The sequence below is a fragment of the Rattus norvegicus genome, chromosome 10 (genome assembly GCF_036323735.1).
Source record: "Rattus norvegicus strain BN/NHsdMcwi chromosome 10, GRCr8, whole genome shotgun sequence".
Lineage (NCBI taxonomy): Eukaryota > Metazoa > Chordata > Mammalia > Rodentia > Muridae > Rattus > Rattus norvegicus.
Window position 1 is genome coordinate 78,540,599 of NC_086028.1, and position 21,046 is coordinate 78,561,644.

The 21,046-nt window shown below is 41.6% G+C and overlaps 1 protein-coding gene across 1 annotated transcript in view; it reads left to right on the forward strand.

Annotated features, from left to right (window-relative positions):
- The first annotated feature begins 10,468 nt into the window (after positions 1-10,468).
- Positions 10,469-21,046, forward strand: part of Car10 (carbonic anhydrase 10) — a 502,355-nt gene continuing 491,777 nt past the window's right edge. Inside the window, exons 1-2 of the mRNA NM_001427769.1 lie at positions 10,469-10,827; positions 11,742-12,387. Of these exons, the coding sequence (NP_001414698.1) occupies positions 12,327-12,387 (61 nt within the window). The 5' untranslated portion in view covers positions 10,469-10,827; positions 11,742-12,326. The remainder of the gene's footprint in view (positions 10,828-11,741; positions 12,388-21,046) is intronic.

Sequence of the window (21,046 nt, forward strand, 5' to 3'; positions counted from 1 at the left end):
TTACTCTCACAACTTTTCATTTTGCATGCCTTCATAGGTCACTAATATCAAAATATATTAAAATTAATTTTAGTTGAAAGTTTCCAAACATTGTTTAAGTCACATGAGGAATCTTCGGAAGTATCACACACTTTCTGCTTAATAAGAGCTTCTATTGGGGCTGGAGAGATGACTCAGTGTTAAAAGTACTTGCTGCTCTTACAGACGGATCTAGTTAGATCATAGTACTCACAGCAGGTGATTCATAACCACCTGTAACATCAACCCCAAGGAGAATCTCATGCCCTTTTCTGTTCTCCAAGTGCACCTTTACTCAGGTGCACATACACACGTGCACGAACAAATGAAACTAGAGTCAACCATTATTCACATGAGCTGCTATTGTCTCTCTTAGATTGTTGAATCTGAGAATCTCCAAATTACCAAAGAAATACCTCCAAAATGACCCAGTACCTTCTTTTGAAATGTGCTTATGCCCAAGAGAAAATTGAGTTGGTTCTTATAATTTTCTTTCTAATAAAAAAATATAAAGGGAGAGGGTAAAGGGTGTGGTACAAGTTTGTTTCCCATTTCACTTTGTAGGAAAGAAAGTGAGAACTACTTACCAGAATCTTCCATTTTATTATGAGAAAAGTTGGTGACCTCAAATGAAAAGAATACAATTTTATTTTAATGACCAATCGTTTAAAATATCTTTAAATTTTTATTCTTGCTCATTTAAAATGCATGTTCCTAAAGAAATAATAATTTATGGGAGATTAAAATGAAATATATTTTCAAATGCATTATTTATATCCTTCCCTTCTCTGAGGAAATTTGCCATCAGGTCAAGTCAACTCGTAAGAGTATTAAAAGATTTGTTAGAACACATTTGAACTAGTGAGTGGAGAGTCATTACTTGATGTTGTGGGGCATTTAAGACAGACTGGATGTTTTGTGGTACCTGACAATGGGCTCTTTATATTTTTATAAGAAAAGCTGTTGTCTCAGAATCTCTTTTGGTCTCCCTGTTGCTAACTCTGTCATGGGGTTTTGGCTACTCCTCTCTCTCCTGTTTTGCTTGACAGGACATTCTCTGGTTTTAATGAGTTTTCTCTGTCTAGCGAAAGTCTGAAGACAGACACAGAAAGCTGAGAGTTCCCTGCCACAGTCACTCAACTCTTCTATCGGGGAGAAAGTTTTTACTGTTGAAGGTGCATGCAATGTTTGAAAATCCATGGTGAAAAATGGAAATACAAATAACTTGTATTTGTGTTGACTTAAAAGAGGAATTTGTCCTTGCACCTTCCAGTTGAAATATGCCTCACTTATTGAAACCTTCAGTATTTTGAATGAAAGCTGGACACATGATTTTCCAAGGCAGCATTGATAGTGGAATCTATGTATGTGAAGAGTAGGTCTTAGATCCTTCCTGGCCAAAGTATATCATAATACTGAAAAGTGAAGACACAGGACTGAGGGCCTGAACAAAGAATGGCTGTTTAACCACATGTGGGTAGAAGCATCATAGTTGTGACACAAGGGACCTTGAAGCATCTTTTTTTAAGGATTGAACAACGTTATGGTTAAATTTACTAAATATTTTAAGTTCAATATTTTATATGTTATTCAACTCTGAGAAATTTACTTAGTATTCTATGTCAAACATTCAACCCCAAAGTCTTCATTATTCTGTACTGCCTCAAACAAAATACATGGGAAATTTTGAGAATGTCTGTTTTTCCCAGGGAAATATAGTTCCATAAAACAATAGTTTTCTAGAAAAACTGTAAACTATGAATTATGCAGCTTCATTATGTTTACATTGTTAGCTTTTTAAATTCAAGCTGTATTTTAAAATTTAATTAAAATGTATGACGTTACCTTTAGACTTCTTGTATTTATTTATTTATTTTTTTTGGTTGATAATGCCATACATGTATATAATGTGTTTTGATCAAATCCACTACCAGCATTTCCCCCTTCCCATCCCTTCCCTGTCATAGTCAGGTTTTCTATTGCTGTGATGAAACACTATGACCAGAAACAACTCAGGGACTAGAATCTCTCAGCTTACAATTCTCAGATCCCACTCTTTCACTGAGGGAAGTCAGAGCAGGAACTCAAGGCAGGAACCTGGAGTCAGGACTGAAGAAGACGCCATGGAAGAGTGTCTCTTACTGACTTGGCCCTCATTACTTACCCAGCCTGCTTCCTTACACAACTCAGGACTACCCACTCAGGATTTACACAATCCAAACCAGTCAATAATCAGGTAAATCCCCTATAGATGGGCCTATAGAGTTTTTCTTTCCAAATGACACTAGCTTATTTTTTTTCATCACCGAGTCTACTTTGCACTGCTACCTGTACGTGCACGGATGTAAGGACATCTACGTGAGCATGGGTAACTTCTCAGCAGACACATGCCTGAAGAAAATTGACCCTCTACCTCCCCAGATGCCATCAATTACTAATAGTTCAGAGAGGAGTGGGGCTTCCTGAGTATGCAACAGGTATGTTGTGTCCAACCAATACTGTCTTGCTACAGCTCTTCCAGTGTTTCTGCCCTCTTTGCTAAAATAAGCCCTGAACCCCTCACAAAAGGTTTGTAATACAGATATTCCATTTAGAGATGAGCACTCCATAGTCTTTCATTCTCTGTACATTGACCAGTTGTGAGTCTCTACACTACAGTGTCTGTCCAGTACAGAAAGTATATAAATGGCTTTTATAATGAGGACTGAGATATGCGCTAACTTATCTGTATAGCATAAGAATTTAGGGGGCATTTTAATACTACGACTATTTAGCAGAATATCAGTGTTAATGTCTCCCTTAGGACCTATGACCTAGCCAGACTCCTAGGGTTTTTTTTGTTTTGTTTTGTTAATTAATGATACCAAATATGAATTCCTAAACAAGAAAGAAAGATCTCAAGTGAAGACCTCAGGTGAAGCACTTGGTGGTGGGGAACAGTGGCCAACAGTAGAAAGTAAATGTGGATGTGGCAAAGGGCTCCACAGTCTATAGTGTAAGACACAAGGTTTTAGAGTCTAGCATGAAGAAGTTTCTGAGTAAAGAGCAGAAAGGTGCCTTTCATGTACAAAATAAAAGGTGAAATGTCTGTCATTTGGGGGCTAATCATTAAATGGCAATGTAAAAAAAAATCTAGCAAATAATTTAAAAGCCTAATGTAGTAATTGTTAACTTCAAAATTATACAAGCTGAAACGGGAGCAAATGGTTGTCCTAATTAAAGCCTTTCTTTAAACCTGAGAACCACTATCAGAGTAAAATCCTCTACACTGACTATAAATACAACCTGACGATTTTTGCAGCTAGTTCATGAAGACAGAATGGTCTCTGTTAGGATAAAATCCCACAGGAAAGCTGTTTATAGAATAAATGTACACATGTGCACATACACATATACACATGAACTCACATAAACACACACAGAGACACACATGGAGATACAAACATGGAGATACACATAGGAAACACACACACACACACACACACACACACACACACACATGATAGCAAAGAATCGAAACCCTGTTGGACAAAAAGCAGAAAGACTTAAGAAAATACTTTTCTTCTAAGATGTGTGGCTTTGGGTAATGCATTTCCCTTCTGTTTCAGCACCATGCAGTACTGTGTAATAATAAAAATAATGGTTTTATTGGAAGGTATTTACAAAAGAAGAGTCATTAGAAAGGCTAGATTCAAGTTCCAGTCTGCCTTTGATTATGCCTCTCTTTAAACTTTACATATTACTTGACTACACGTAAGTAAGTTTCTTCATTCCCAACATTAGAAATTGGGGGCTTGATCACTCAATCAGGGATCAGGGGTGGACGCCTATGATTTAAAATTTATTGATGTTTTAAGGCTTCCACACATATGTTTAGAGGATGTTCTTTATACGCCTCAATCTGAACCCTTCCCTTTTTCCCTTTTTCATGTCTAGCTTCATGTCATATATACATACACGATTTTATGTAACTATACAAAATCTAGGAGCCACAAATGAGAGAAAAAATGATATCTGAGAATTATTTAGTTCATTTAATATGCTTTTCTCCAGTCTCATCCACTTTGTTTCATGACGTCACTTTCCCTCATGGCTGAAAAGTTGCCCACTGTGTATGCATACCTCATTGTCCTTCTCCAAGCCTCTGTGGACACCTATGCATATAAGTTAATGTTTTTCCCAATGTTCTATAAAAATTAGTCATCAAAACTATGACTCAAATGCAAGAGATTTGGTTTCACTAATATAAGCAATCGTGCCTTTTCTTATCTTTAAACCATCATTTACAGAGTGTGTACTGTTTACTTATTCCAAATCATTTTTTATTCTGAGACTGGAGAGATGGCTCAGTGGTTAAGAGTACTGACTGCTCTTGCAGAGGACCTGAGTTCAAATCCCAGCACCCACATGGTGGCTCACCACCATCCATAATGGGATCTGATACCCTCTTCTGGTGTGTCTGAAGAGAGCTACAGTGTACACACACACACACACACACACATATATATATAAAATAAATAAATCTTTAAAACAGTTTAAAAAAGTACATCTTCCTGCTCAATCTTAGATTTATGACTTAGAACATTCCCAAATAATACAGTGGTTTAAGTCACTAAGTTTGTAACAATTTGTCATAGCAGAAGCCAGAGTCTAATTCACAGCTTGATGTCCACAGTCTGCATGCTGAACATAGACCTCTAGCCCCGCCTTCTAGGTTCTTTGCTTCCTGTGAACTCTTGGGCAGTCCCCGCAGAAGAGACCTCTCTGTTCGTTCTTACCAGGCTTATCATCACTACCCACCACGCATTATGTTCTGATATGGGTCTGCCCTTTGTGACTGTCTGATCTACCTCTCATTTTGAGAAAGCATCAGAAGTTGCCTCTGCTTCGGATGGCCCATAAGCATACACTGGGATCTGCTGAAACATCCCTTGCCATTGCAGCCCAAGCACTGTCACAGGAATTTTCACAGAGTATATTGCAGGAAATACCATTCAGAGATTAACATTTAACTGGTTCTTCAATGGGATTCTTCTTAGATCAGAGGATTCCATGCCAATTTTATGATGACCTTCTCATGTGCCTTCTGGCATAGCACAAGCTTAACACCTTGCTTCCCTCACCACATAGCTCAGCATCAGAACCCAGCTTTCTCAGCACCCTCAAGCATACCCTCCACATGTCGACTCCTTAACCCCACATTCTCAGTCATGCAGACCAATCTTTGCCCAAACTCCTCCAAAGCTCATCTTTCAAGTGTGCATTTCTCTCCCCAAACTGCCCTCTTCCCAAGTCTGACTGGCACTGTAGGTTCTAGCACCTTCAAGAAAAAAATCACCTCAACCAATGGTAGGAGATTGTATGGGACTCAAAGAATGATTACACTATTGCAATCTAACACATGTAAAATACATTGAGGCACAGTATCAGATTTAGTTCTTTACAGAAAACCTTAACACTTATAGCCACTCTTCAAATTTTCAATATTTGTCTGGGTAAGTCAATGTTAACTGGTAGATCAGATAGGACAACAGTATAATCAACTCGTCTAAGCCCATCCATCAACAATTTGTTAATATGCTTATTTATTATTATCAAATTTACTTACTTTTCCAAAATGTCGAATCATTTAAGTAGATGATGTTAACATAGAATGGGCATAAGGCAAATTAAACATGTTTCAAGTATATAATCAGAAATCTTGGTATATATTATATATCCATAATCTATTAATAAAATCAAAATAACAAAATGTGTTTTTTTAAAAAACGTTTTTCTTTTGCAACCTCTCCCTCCTGTTTCTCCCATTTTTCCCAAGCCCAATTCTAGTTGGCGTATATTTTTAAGGAGTAACATACATTTTTGGATAATCTCATATAAATGGAATCATACTATACACACTTATTGTCTTACTGTTTAAAAGTTATTTTGACATATGTCACTGAACATGGTGCCAAATATGTATTATAGATACCGGGTTGTGATAAAGACATCATGCCTAGCTGAGACAAGAAAGGGCAGTGAGGGAGTGAGGAAAGGACAGACATACAGACATACAGAAGATCTGGAGTCGGGTGTTGCATGTGCACTCCGGTTAAGTGGCACAGACTATGTAGGGACCTAGATCTTCAGAGCACTTATTAAACATAGCACAGTCTATAGTTTTCTGCACACAGTGGTCAATCATTTATAAGCACTCATACTTGCACATGCTGTTAACATTTGAACTCAGACCAGAAGGAGTCCTTTGCTGTCCCTCTGAGCTTTCTCCCAGGGGCAGTGACCTAGTGTTGCCAAGTCCTATCAACTTGAGGTATTGATCCTTGACATGACATCACTTCACCCGTGCTGTACACATCCACTCAGAACTTCCTTGGCTCACCACGCTTAAAAGATCATTCTTTCTCTAAGGAAATGACTTTGCACTTCAGTGAAAATCAGCTGAATGAATGTGTGACATTCTATTCCTGGACTCTCTGCTCTTCTGTTTCATTGATTTATTTCTCTGTCTTGATCCAATTGCCTCATTGTTTTGATTATTGGAATTTTATAAGTCTTGAAGTCAGATAGTTTGAATCTTGTAGCTTGTTTTTTTTTCAAATGTGCATTGTATATTTTAGGTCCTTTGCAGATTCATACATATTTTAGAAACAGCTTGTTCATTTTCTGGATGTTTTTCTGGAGTCTGGTTATGTTTGCTGAGATAGCCCAAATTTCCTTAGACTCCCAATACCCCTTCCTCACCCTCTGGAATGCTGCGATTACAGATATGTACTGTCATGCCTGAATTTTTTGAGATTGTAATTGGGACTATATTAACTCATAGTGTGCCTGGATGAAACCATTATTTTAATATTATTGAGTTCTTTTTAACCCATGAACATGGCATACCTTTTCTTCTTAAGTAATTTTCTTTTGATAGGAATTCTACGTGCATATGCACATTAGATTAAAAAACATTTAAATAAAACCTTAAAATGATATTTGTCTGTTGGCTTCCCTCAAATCCAGAACTAGAAAAATCACCTGTATACATAAAGTTGGTTACATAAAGTGGGCTCTAAATATTCTTTCCCACACACATCGTTGATTGTGACCGACCTCAGAAATGCAGTCTCTGCAATAGAACAAAGGTCTTTCTGACACTACTTTTCTCAAGGTAGTAGATAGGACATGGAGAATGAAGCATACATACAAAGTAAAGTCAGGCCAGTGCAAGCAAAACAACATGACATTGTCTTAAAGAGAGAGAGATGGGTGTGAAACCTGAAGGACACAGTAAATAAACTCTTTGTGTTTGAATGCAGGCTAGTAGGAGAGAAACAACAACAACAACAAACATGTGATTGCCTTCACCTTCTAGTTCCATATGGACTACTTTTAAGAAGCATGTCTGAACAAATGCTAAATTTTTACAAATCTGACCAATCAGATGAGTCACTTGTTTTAGCAAGGTGAATCAAAGAGAGGATAACCCCACCACCATCATCACCACCACTAAAATTCAGTGTTATCCTCCTGGGAAGTGGGACTGTGTTTGTTCTAATGTCTGTAAGGCAACTGATAACATTTGAGCTTCATCAAAACTCTCCTCAATTTGTAAAACACTTGCACTGAATTTGTAATGGAGAAATTAAAGGACTGGGAATGAGATTAGATGATATCAGTATCAGAGGAACATTTTTTAAAAAAATCAAAATATGAATATAAAGGGCTGGAAAGATGTCTCAGGGTGATACTACACTTGAAGAAGACCCGAATTCAGTGTCCAGCACCCACATCCAATGGCTCACAATCACTTAAAACTCCAGCTCAAGGCAATCTGATGCCCTCTGCTGGCTGTCAAGAACACTGCACTCACTTAGGAATGAAGGGTAATATTGAATACTATACTCTGATTTAAAGATTCCCACTTAATATTTTCTCACTGAGTTTTTATTTGGATTTAATGAGAGGATTTCACAATTTAAAAAGAAACATACAGATCAAGCCTAGAAAACACTTAAGAAAACATTGTTATTTCTTTTACGAGACACTAGTAAGGAACCAAAATATTAGGGACATATTGTATTTATAGCCAGATTGCAAATGTAAGAAAATCGGCCTTTAGACTCCTTGTTAGGAATGCTCTTGGCTGTTCCCAACTGCCAGTAATCTTTTCCTTCTCTTGATTTTAATTTAAGTAACTTTGGAGTTACATAATCTGCCAGTATGTTTTCATCCAGACTTTGATTGTCTCTGTGTGTGTGGCATGAACACTTAGACTTAAGCACTCAACACTTTCCCCATGGTGATGCATTTCATTTTTATAAAACATGTAGTTGCATAAAACATGAGGTTGCATAGTTTGGACTTTCCAGAAGTAATCTTTATACTACCTAATAGGAGCTGTGAGGTCAATAGAGACTGAAATTATATTTATAAGATATTTTATTGCACAGGGATCTGTTACAGTGGTCCAAATGTGTACCCTCCAAAATTCATGTTCTGATCGAATCGTCAGTGTGCTTATATGAAAGGTAGACCTGTAGAGAAGTGATTAAGTCATAAGGATTCTACCTTCCTGAATGGAGGGATTTACCCTTGTAAAACGACCATGGGAAGTGGTTTAATATGTTTTGTCCTTCTACCTCCTCTTATATAAAGGCATAGACAGAACCCTTCTTCCCAATGTGGAATGTCCCAACCTCGGCCCGATCCCAGCCTCCGGGGTGTAAGAAATTATTTATAAATTTTGTGGGCTGTGTTACTTTGTGAAAGCAGCACAAATGGACTAAGACAGGATGTTAATGATGACTAAGAGAGATAATTCATTCTAGGAACTCATCAATGCATGCTCTATGAAATCTATACATATTTTTAACTAACAAATACTCTCAAGCACTTATGTTTTTAAAAAATTACATTCTAAACAAGGATAAATCAAACTTTTACAGTGATAAAGGCAGGTTTAGGCAGAAAAGAAGGGGAAGAATTATTATTTACTAGTATCGGTCTTAAGGCAAAATGTAGAGGGAGGCACAATCTCTAAGCTTTTTGAAAAACGCCCATTATTATGATTTTCAATTCTAAAACCACAACATTCTACTACAGTGCTTGATGTATGTAAGCCAGTCACTTGATATTTGCATAATCCGTTAATAAATGAATGGATTGTTGTATAAAACCCAGTCACTTTATTTGCACTTCCATAGAGAAAGCTCTCCTGCTGGCAGTAAATCAGCTCAGAGGTACTGAAGGTAGGTCTCTATCCGCGGTGCTGAACTCTCCCTAGGATGGATCTGTTCATATTTGGCAAACTGCTTTCTTCTCTCTCCGCTCAAAAAATCCCTTTCATGCTGTATACTTTCAAGGCACGGAGACAAATACTCCCCTATATGTTTCCCAAATGGGCTAATTCTCACCATCTCTGGTTCTTTTAATGTTCTCAAGTCTCAATGTCTTTCCTGCTGAGCCTCAAAGTTCTCTACCTAAAAATCATGGATTTATTTCGTCTGAGCCTCGATTTTTAATGCGCTGGCCACCTGGAGTCCTTGGCTGTCGTCTCAGAAGGAAAAAAAAAGTCCCTCGGCCACACCTCCTTCTTAAAGAGTAGGCAAGTCTGCCAGAGGTTCTTTTTTAAGATCCCCGGAGGCTGCAGAACCGCACACTCTGGTTCCTGCAGTCAGCTAGCAGCTTTCCTTCCTCTCTCAGCCTTCCCCCACCCCCATCCCCCAGCCTCACGCCGCCAGACTTCCCAGTACAAAGAGACTCCCTAGACTCCATTCAAGAATCCTGGGATCCCTCTGGTGTAACTACTTTGGCTCTTATGCCGCACCCTTAGATGCCTCGCAGTCTGTATGCCTCATTCACTGTGTTCGCTGAAATCTACTGTGCAGATCAAAAACATGGTTCTTTCCCACCCCTTCCTTTCTACTTATCCACCCTTTTTATGCTTATTAGACCGAGGCTCACAGTGAAATGGCTTCTAAACACCAGCAATTTAAAAGTACAAAAATATTCCCTGTGGGTTGTGCGTGTGTTTGGTGTGTGTGTGTGTGTGTGTGTGTGTGTGTGTGTGTGTGTGTGTGTGTGTGTGTTCATCCGCGCTTATGAAAACCTCCCAACGTCACACTTGGGTATCCGGACAAGCTCCTCGAGAAATCCCAGATCTTTCCAGGGATTCCCTCTGCCCTGCCCTCCTCTTCTTCAGCACCCCTAAAAGAGGTAGGTCTGGGGGTTTAGCCAGACACTCCTGCCTTGATAGACGCATACGAATCTGCTGCAGGTTTTCCTTCCCTGTTCACCCCTAGCACTTTTAGGAAAACAGTCCGGAGCGCAGGATTTCCTAGCATTTACCCTGCATCCCCAGGCCGCCTTTCCAGGGCTAGACCTTCTGCAGACCCGGCGGCTCCCGCTCCGCCTGGGTGATGGGTGGTGCTCTCGCCGCCCCCTCCTTCCCCTGGGGCCCGAGAGAGCCGCGCGCTGGGCAAGAGTACGCGCGCGCGCGCGGTGTGGCTGGGGAAATCTCCTTCCCTGGAAGCTGCTGAGTGTCGCTGACCGAGAGTATCCCGGGGTCCATCAAAAGCCACCAAAGCGTTTGAGAGCTTTGCTAAAGAAAAACGGTGAATGAAAAACAAGAAGGGAAACCCGTTTCCCGGGAGGCCTGGGCTTCCGATGGTATCGGCTCCTCACGTAGCTGGTCTGATAGGGACGCGCTTGGCGGCCGCTGGTACCCGGACTTAGAGCGTCCGCTGTGAGAGGAGGGAGGTGAGGGACTTGCGGGCAAGAGTTGCACCTGATCAGGGAACCTGCGAAGATAACTGTGGGGTAAGTAGACTTCTTCTGGCATCCGAGCAGGAAGGGGGGAAGAGGGAGGAGGAGGCAGGAGAGGGACGAGAAGGAGAGGGCAGGGAATAGATTATGAAAGAACGAAAAAAAAATCCTTCAAATTCCGCTGCCGAGGGAATGAACACAGCGCAGTCCTTCCAAGCTGAGTCCCGCACCGCTTCTCTGTAGTGAACGAGCAGCCAAGAAGTTCTTTTTAAAGAAAAAAGAAACTCCAAGCTCTTGGAGGGGAACCGGGGCAGCCGGGCGGGGCGGAGTTCCAAGGCTGGCGCCTAGGGTCCCGGCCGAGGCAGCAGCCTGAAGTGCTGACGCCCAGCTACTGCTCCTAAGGTCCTCACCGCCCTACCCGGGACGGACTTTTTGCCTCCGCCCCCGGGTGCCTGGCCGCCCCGCTGACGTGGGGACTCCGGGCGGCGGCACGGACGCTCACCTGGCCGAGCCTTCTCCTCCCCCTCCTCCTCATGCTCCCGCCCCCACCTGCCCTCCTCCTCTCCAAGTGGGAAGGCGTCGGGATCCGTAGGCGAGGAAATAACGACCCCTGCAGTTGCATTGCGGAAAATCTCGGCGGCGGTGCTAGTTGCGGGCGATGGAAGCCAGGCAACTGCGGGGTCTGGGGAGCCGTGGAAAATAGCAGAAAAGCAGAAAGCGCGCGTGCAACGAGGGGAGTCAGTGAGGCTCCCGACGCACCCCAGTCCCGGGAGCCTAGCCTTAGGCTCGGCATCCTGGCAGCATCGCCTGAACCCAGCTTGGAGGTGGTAGGCGGCTCGAGGACTTAGGGAGCAGGGAGGGTCAACGGAGGCAGCTGGTGACCCGTGTTTTCGGGCAATAATCCTCGCTTCTCCTTCTTTTTTTCTGTGTGCGGTGTCTGCTCCTCTCCCCCCATTCTCCGGAAGCAGGAGAACCGGACTGATCAGAGACAGAAGCCACCTTTTGACCATGTCCCGGTGAAGGGGGGCGGACTTCGAGGGCAACTTGTCGCGGACTACCTGGGCCCAGCTAGCAGACGGAAGAAGGCGAGAGCCCGAAACTGCACAGCTCGGCCCAGCGGGGGGCTGTTGTCTATGTCTTCTTGGGGCGCCCGGAGGATCGGGGTCTCAGTTTTGCAAGAAAAGCCCAGCGCTGTTGGCTTCAGGTGGCTGCCGCCGCCGCCGCCGCCGCCGCGGTCGCCGCAAGTGCTGTTTCCGCCGCTGGTGAGAGGAGCAGAGACACCAGAGCAGGGAGACCTCCGAGGCAACGAGGCATCGGACATGTGTCAGCACATCTGGGGAGCACATCCGAAGAGCCCAAGGGGAGATTTGCCGAAACAATTCAAACTGCGTTATTGATCTTGGGGGTGACTGTCCCTGGCCGGCTGTCGGGTGGGAGCGCGAGTGTGCGCTCTCTAGAGAGTGAGTGCGTGTGTGTATGTGTGTACCGTGTCGGGCTCCCCCCTTTCCCCCTGTTTTCCCGTCGAGTGATGCACCTGGAATGAGAATCAGAGGATGGAAATAGTCTGGGAGGTGCTTTTTCTTCTTCAAGCCAATTTCATCGTCTGCATATCAGGTACGGGACATGCTGGGGTTACTGGCGGGGGCTGTGTTCTATGGTGGTGTTTGGAATGTGTGGGGTTTTATCATGTGCAGACTTAGGGCGGGAAGCAGGGAGGTGGCACGGGCCTTTTTCGTTCTGTGGCTTTGCTATCTTATGAATCTAAGACCTTCTAAGCCCAAGGGTGTGTGCACCGGCGTGTGTGTGTGTGTGTGTGTGTGTGTGTGTGTGTGTGTGTGTGTGTGTGTAGGTGTGCCGCTGTGGGTAGGATCTTTGTGGTGTCCTGGAAGGGAGAAGGGATGGAGACTGAAAAAGAGGAGGCAGATGGGTGTTGATTTTCAACTGCTTTCCTGGCTGAGAACTCTGGCGCCGAAATCTGAGCCTTGGTATCCCCCACCCCCACCCCGTGGCTTCCAAAGTTCCCAAACTCAGTGGTTCCTGCTGGCAAAATGGATGCAGAGCCTTGGTTTGGTATCTAGGCACTTTAAAGAGACTGCAGGAAGATGCGGGACTGGGGACTACTCCCCTCCTCCTGCCTTCCCCAGATGCTGAAGAACATATCCTGGTGTTTGAAACCCATCCCAAACACACCTGAGACAATACAGCATTATAAATGCTGCTTTAGATCAAGGTCTTAATTCCCAGCAGCAAGGATGTGCTGGCTGGGTTGCTGATCACCGGGTACTTGTGCCAGCTTTTTTTTTTCTTTTCCAAATAAGAATCCAGGGTGGGTGTTGAGGTGACTAAGGCAGCTTTGTGCCTGCCTGTATCTGAGTATCCTGTGTTGGGAGGAACTGTCATTTCCAAGATGTAGCTTTCTTGATGCAGGAATTGAGGCTTGGAGGGAACTATGTAAATCTTCCCCAGTCATTTGGCTCCTCCCATTGACCAGCGTCCACACCTTTTCCCTTGCACCTGCCATTTAAGCACTCAGGGTGTAGCCCATTTGCGGTTCTCTCTTCTGCCTGCATTCCCTCTGCAGAATTAGGGACTGAGCCAACTTCCCATGAAGTATCAGTAGGTAGATGAGCAGGAGCCCTGCCTGTCTGAGCAGCCATGCACAAGCAGCTCTGGGGTAGGACAGGTTTCATGCCTCCTCCTTTAGCTTTGCCAGTCACCACCTCCTAAATCAGACCTGAATCTGGCTATTAAAACCCTTCTGTCTTTACTTTGGACCCAGTTCTAAATACTGCTGTTTAATTTCAATCTTCTCCAAAGACAGAATGGGAATATACTATGCGAAATCATGTTTGGAGCTTGGCCACCCTACTAAAAAAACATGTCACAGGGATACTTTAGAGAGTTATATCCACATAGTCAACAAGGGAAATCGGGTCATTCCCTTTTACACACAGTGGGAATTCTTGTGCTATAGCACACAGTAGGATTTCTTAGTCTATTGTACTCTATCTTCCAGTATCAATATTGAGGTGACTTCTGAGGATTTATGAGTCCTATGACCAGGGATGGACTGGGTGGCATCTCACAAGACCATATTACACATCTTTTACTGTATCTCCCCCTCCTTCTCTTGTTCTATATCATTTCACTACCTAGAAAATAAACTTTTACTATCTCTCTAGTATCATAACCATTTTCAGAAGAGTCACCTGAGTTCCTATAAGACTGAATAAAGTATAACATTGGATGAGGGGCTGGACTTCCTTAAGAATCCTATTAGTCCCCAACCTCAACCCTCAGTCTTGCCAGGCAATGAGATAGGTGTGGGGGGATGAAACTGGGCAAAAGTCTGTTTTTAGCCTGATTAGTGGGATACCTGTCACGGCTGCATTTGATTCGGTGTGTCAGCAGCTAAATTATTCAGCTAGAAACATGAGGAGGAGGTTATTTCCACCCCAGAAGAAGTGTGTATGGAGAGTGTGGCCTTTCGCATGTATTTACCAAATAATCAGCATCTCAATGTAATGAGGAGGAAAAAAGCACCAGCAAATCCAGCAGCTATGAGCTAGACAGAAAAGTAGGTTTCCCCTCAGAGAGCTCGGTCAGGATCTGCATCGATTTGCACTTCATGGAGATTCGTGGGAGGCATCAGTGTGTGTTTACACATCTCACAGTGGACTTCGAAAGCCCCTTCGGTCCCTGCAGCCAAGGGGTTTTCCTCCTAGCAGCAGAGCTGCTTCTGTGAAGTTCATGGATGTCTAAATTCTGATTAGTGAGACAATCATGACTCACGATTGCCACAGTTTGGGGACTTGAGCTCTTCTCTTCCCATTTGACAGCCCTAGGATGTGTAGGAATGTGATGTGCTGCAGTTGAGTAATGTTGCCTCAGAGAGGCCTTCCTGGGTCTCTCATTTCTGTTTCTATGATTTGCAGTTTTAATTTACTCATGAATGAGTTTTACCAAAAGGAACAAAAATCCTCTGATCACAGAATCTACTATCATACGTTTTGAAACATAAACGGAGTGGGGGGGCACCTTTTCACCATCTTAGGGTGAGCTCTCCTGGTCAGTGAATGGGTGCTAATCCATATTACATGACCAGACAGTGAAGGATGATGCATGGTTAGGCTCAGCTTCATTACTGAGGAGCAGAGGCTGGGAAAGGCCAGTAAAAATCTGCAGCATAAACAGTTTGCAGGAAGAAAACACTGGTGGTAACTTTGCCTATGGAAGGTCTATGTGATGGATTTCATTTGGTAGTCTTTGCTGTCAGGAACTCTCTGGGCTTTGTAACTCAGCATTTTATTAACTCAAAGTGCCACCCATACACACACACCCCACCCCACCCCACACACACACAGAGGGGGGAGGGGGCAGGAGTTTCCTCTTTCTATCCTTTATTTGGCTATGTCATATAAAATATAGATGATTCTAGGGCTTGGTCTATTTTGTTGCTCTGCTGAAATAATCTGGTTGGCAAAAGGACTAAGAGCCCATTTGGCCAGGGTTACCTTGCTGCTGAGTAAGGAGCATATACATTGTCCACTGGAAGGATCATACCAATTTTGGCAAGTTAGGGACAGCACAACAGGGCTTAAAAAGGAATGCCATGGTCTGGAAACTAAATGCAGATGTCATTTGGCTAAAAATGTAAGGTGGTAGGATCTATAAAGAGACCAGGAAGGGAAGAAGGGGGAAAGAAGGCTGAGAGGAAGAGAAGAAAGAAGGGAGAGAGAGAGAAAGAGAGAGAGAGAGAGAGAGAGAGAGAGAGAGAGAGAGAGAGAGGAGAGAATGGATGCGTTGCGTTTTTCCTCTGTGCTAGCTAGAGGACCATTCGCTTTCTGCAAAGGCAGCTCAGCTCAGTGAGAATGGATGGATGCTCAGCAACACAGGAGGGAATTTCCTGGTCCAAAGACAGCTGCCGGATTGAATTTGTACGATGTACTCTGCTTCCCCACTTACGTAACTACACTCTGTCAGTTTGTTCATGAAAACAGCAACAGCCATTTAATTATGGGGCAGCACCACACATTTTAGATTTAATGTTGATACTTTGATTTGTTCCTTCTTAGAATTTGTGGAAGGTAGCTTTATAGGTGGGGCAACCAAAATCCACAGAGGTTTGGAGAATTCACATCCAGGTCTGAGTAAAAAAAAAAAGCCATATATCCTTTAAAATTTTGGTTCAAGACTTTTCACGTTTGTTTTTTTTTTCTTTCTATGTATTTGATTTTTAAAAGTTCGTTGTGTCTAATTGAAAGGATAACTCATGCTACATTAATGTTACGCCTCAAGAACATGAAGTGGAAGTTTAAGGCAATTCATCCTGTAAGTTTACACTGGAAAGCTAGAATTGTAGTAACATAACTCCTGGATTGGACTTAAATCTGTCCATCAGATCAAACTATTACCCAAGTAGCTCTGGCATCTTTTAATCATTCACTTTAAGAAAAGGATAGTCATACCTCATATTCTTTTCTACCCTAAAAGCTAATTGTTTTGTGTATAGAAAAGAAGTAATAGTAGGGTGCTACATTATTGTATGGCTTAGATGAGATGATAAATGCTGTTTAATCATTTTTCACTTAGCATAGTGTCTGGTGAGTACCTAGTGAGCAGACACCAATATCGACTAATATTTATTTTCTACAAATGTTAACTGTATGTCGAGTGATTTACATAGAGTAGATAGGACTTTTCTTTCTTCCCTGTTGGCTTCATTAAAAACAACAAGAATCATCAGTCAGGGACCATGGGGATGGCTCACTTGTTAATGTCCTTGCTGTACAAGCATGAACAGCTAAGTTGAGGTCTCCCGCAATCCTGCAAAAAGCTAGGCAAGGTGTAATTCCCGTGCGAGAAAGTGAGACAAGCAGATACCCTGAGCTCATAGGCAGCTTCTCTCAATCAGTGAGCTCCAGGTTCAGTGACAGGGCCAGGTCTCAAAAAATAACATGGAAAAATTGAGGAAGGCACCCAATGTTGACTTCTGATATCCATATAATGCACATAAACATTCATGTGCATATCCATCCATACCTACATACATAGAACACACACACATACACACATACATATAATACACATACATGCACATAAACATTCATGTGCATATCCATCCATACCTACATACATAGAACACACACAAATACACACATACATATAATACACATACATGCATGGAAGCTTGCATAACACACACACACACACACACACACACAGACATACACACACACTCAGTAGCCAGTACATTTTGTAACAGAACATGTATATCACATTCAAGAAACTATTTGGGCAAACCAGAAGCGTATCTTGATTGAATTTCTCATACAAACAAGACTAGTAGCATTAGATTTTAATGCATCATTAGGAATGTTCTATATTTGTTCTTTTTTCACTCAGTATTGAGTAAAACAAGGCTTGGGACATCTTATATATCACCCAGTCACCTATAGTGCTTCATACGAAGATCAACAGGGTCTTCCATATTCTTCTTCCACATCCTTATGTAGTATAGATCAGTATAGACTCCTCTTTAAAGTTCTTCCATATTAGAAAACTATGCGCGTGCATTCATTATGTCTTGAAATATAATATTCCATTAAATAAAATCAAGCCCGATTCCTACAGGCTAAATGTGTCATTAGAAATATGATTTCCTTAAACCAGTAGTTCTCAACCTTCCTAATGCTGTGAACCTTTAATACAGTTCCTTAAGTTGACCTGACCCCAACCATAAAGGTATTTTTGTTGCTACTTTATAACTTTAGTTTTCTACTTTTATGATATCTGATATGTGACCCCTGTGAGGGTCATGAGGCATCGGTTGAAACTTACTACTTTAAAGTATTTTGCTGTGTGAGATGTCATAGTCAGTGACAGACAACCATCATCCTAGACAAAAGTCTCCAGGCAGTGAGTAGAGAAAACCTTACCAAGTAACAGAAAATCCCAAAAGTGGAAGAGAAATGTCCATGTGGAGAAATCTTCCCTTGGGTGCAGACAGATTGAATAACTGACATCTGAAGACACTAGGACCAAACACCTGTCTCATCACCTGCATTAAGTATTCCCTATTTGTATTTGAGATTTCAGTTTAGAGGAAATCCAAAAAAAAAAAGGAAAGAATATGGATTCCAGAAAGCTTAACCCACAACCCAACCCTACTCTAGTTACATACATGACATAGGCAATTGCCTTAGCTTTACAGTCTCGGGTTTCTCATCTGCAAAACACAGTATTTATTTGCCATGTCTATTTCTAAAGGGTTATTTGAACCAACACCAGAAATGATAAAGCATCCTTCATGCTTTTCGTATGTAAATTGTTCATATTATTGGTTGAACCAAGATTAAAACACAGCAATAAAAGCAAAGTTGAGAGGCATGCAAAGAATATGAAGTGACATGAAACTATATGAAAAAGCCTAATTGCTTAGGTGTAGTTCAGTCTAATGCATTAGTATATCTAATGTTAGAGAACATTAGGATGCTATCCAATTGTCTAATGCATAGTATAGATACTATGAATGGGAAAAACATGACCAGGAAAGAAAATGAAGATAGTAGATGGATGTTTGAGTGTGGAATAAGTGAAATGGAGATCACGTTAGCAAAGAATCAGGTATGAGTGAATGCCCAGGAAGAAACGCCACAGCAGGTATCTAAGGTTTGTTTGATAGACACTGGGGTGTCAGGAAGAACCCTCTTAGGAATCCAAAATACTAGAAAGTACAGTGTGCAAACACCATTCAGGATTCTCTTAATAAGTAATGTAGCATCACATTAATTCAATGACTTGATCATTTCATACTTGTTCTCAATTCTAACTGCTGTGAGGTCTCAAGTTACTGTTGACCACTTCGGGTTTCTGCTGTACTTGGCATAGCTTGTGTCTATTTGGGATCATAGACAATTCAGGGTTTATGACGTGGAAAGAGTTGAGCTTTCTCATTTCTTTATGGAGAAATGCAGAGTTGACACTACCTGACGCTGTAGTTACAGCAAGGAAACTAGGAAGATAACAAAACAGGATTGGTTGAATGCCTAGCATAATATCTGCGCAACAATAACAAAGCGTTAAACTTTGCCTGTGGGAGAATCAATATGGTCTGTGGAACAAACAGAAGCCCACAGGTGAAGGACAAGTTTGTCAGCCATTCTCTGGTAGGTCATTCATTATGTGGTAGTGTTGGATAAATAAAGTAGTCTCAGTGTGACAACCCTTTTCAATCTAAAAGTGAAGACTGGAGACACGCACATACAATCTGCCCTTGTGTCTGGCATGCAGTAGTTGCACAATGAACTGAAGTTAGCCAGCACAAATAACTATATTTGATCATGACTGATATCAATAATAAACATTGCTTCTAATACTTGAAAAAATTTTTTGTAAATGTCATGCAATCCTTCAGCCATTTTCTGTGCTCAATACTGTTCTACACTCTCTCTCTCTCTCTCTCTCTCTCTCTCTCTCTCTCTCTCTCTCACACACACACACACACACACACACACACATACACACACACACACTGAACAATTCCTGGTTTAAGTCCTTTATACGATAATGATTATAGGTTATACTGGGAGTGTGAAGGAAAAGCAGTCAGTTTTCAGTATATAAAAGCAAGGAAGGGAAAGATTTATACAGATGAAAATATCTGAACTAGAAAAAAAACATGAGATTTCAAAGTAAAGGGCAAGATGGACGAGGAAAACCATAAGGAAATAATATGTTCATAGCACAAAGCAAAAATGTCAAGAGTGAAGTGAACTGGGCATATGAACTCAAGGGTTTAAATAATTGGCTGGAACCAGGGTTACAAACCAAGCTGCAGTCACAAGGAAGGTCTCCCAAGCCAAGATGAAATGTTGAGACCTTAGTATTTTTGTTACAAGGAGCACAGGGAATAAAAAAAATGTAATCTATTTTGTGTGTGACTTACACAGAACATTTGTACTTTGAATATCGGAAGCAGTAGCCTGGAAGCCCGACTCCCTCTTCATTCCTCATCACCTTTATTCTTGATGACAGCATACACAGAATTAATTATCATTTTAAAAATTCCAGCCATTAGCAATATAGTGAGTTCCAGCCTTAAACAAAACAAACACCACAAAACAACAACAACAAGCCCCAGATCCAGCAACAACAAAATTCTCTAGCTTCCTAAATCAGTTAAGATAATATGGCACATCCCAAGGGACACAAAGAATCATTTTCCTGGGGTTGGGGATTTAGCTCAGTGGTAGAGCGCTTGCCTAGGAAGCGCAAGGCCTTGAGTTCGGCCCAGCTCCGAAAAATAGAACCAAAAAAAAAAAAAAAAAAGAATCATTTTCCTAACTATTGGGACCCAGCCTTACTTTGATGTTTGCATATTAAGCAAATGAAAATATCTTGACATTGTACTTGAATAATAATAATTGTATTTGCTAATTAGATAAAGGCAAAGAAGGAAAACTCTACTTGTACCTTTGTGTCATGAAGCTTTAGGCTATACAACAGATGCCACCCTTGCAGGAAACAGGAGGTCAAGCCACTACCCAATATTCTGCCTCAGTTTTACCTAACTATACTCTGCATAGTATATTGCGTTTTCAGTTGGGAAAACATGTTTATGATCCATCAAATTACAAACTCACTGTATCCTTTTAATGGTACTTTTAATGGTTCCTATGAGGAGGATATCTAGCATCTATCTATATATCTATCTCTAACTACCTATCATCTATTTATCTAGCATCTATCTAATCATATACCTATATCTATTACCTATCTAATCTATCTATATTTATCACCTAGCATCACTGTTTATCTATAGATATATAAATACATACAGACCTAAAATAAAATAGTTTCCTGTGTTCACCCCATCATACAATGTCTATTGAGCCTGCCCCAATCTTTTCAGGCATTTGGAATCAACCAGAATGAGTCAAATACTGAAATTTCCCTGCAAGAACTTATTATGTACATACTAAGAGATGATTTTTCAAGCTGTATGGTAAATATTGTAATAAGGGTAAAGGTAGTGAGAACAAAGAAGGAATATCTGACTCATTTTGCAGGTGGGGGCAGGTAAGAAGAAGAGGGTAGGCTTAGGCTGAGTCTTGATGTTAAGAGTTGGCTTGGAAGATTTGTGCTGATTAACCAGGAGGGGTAAGATGGAGAAGCAGTACTGGAACCAGTGTCTGCAAGAGCACAACCAGGAAACGGGTCACTGTGAGTTCAGTGGGTGTCACAAGGGTAATGTGATAACGAGAGAGTGGAT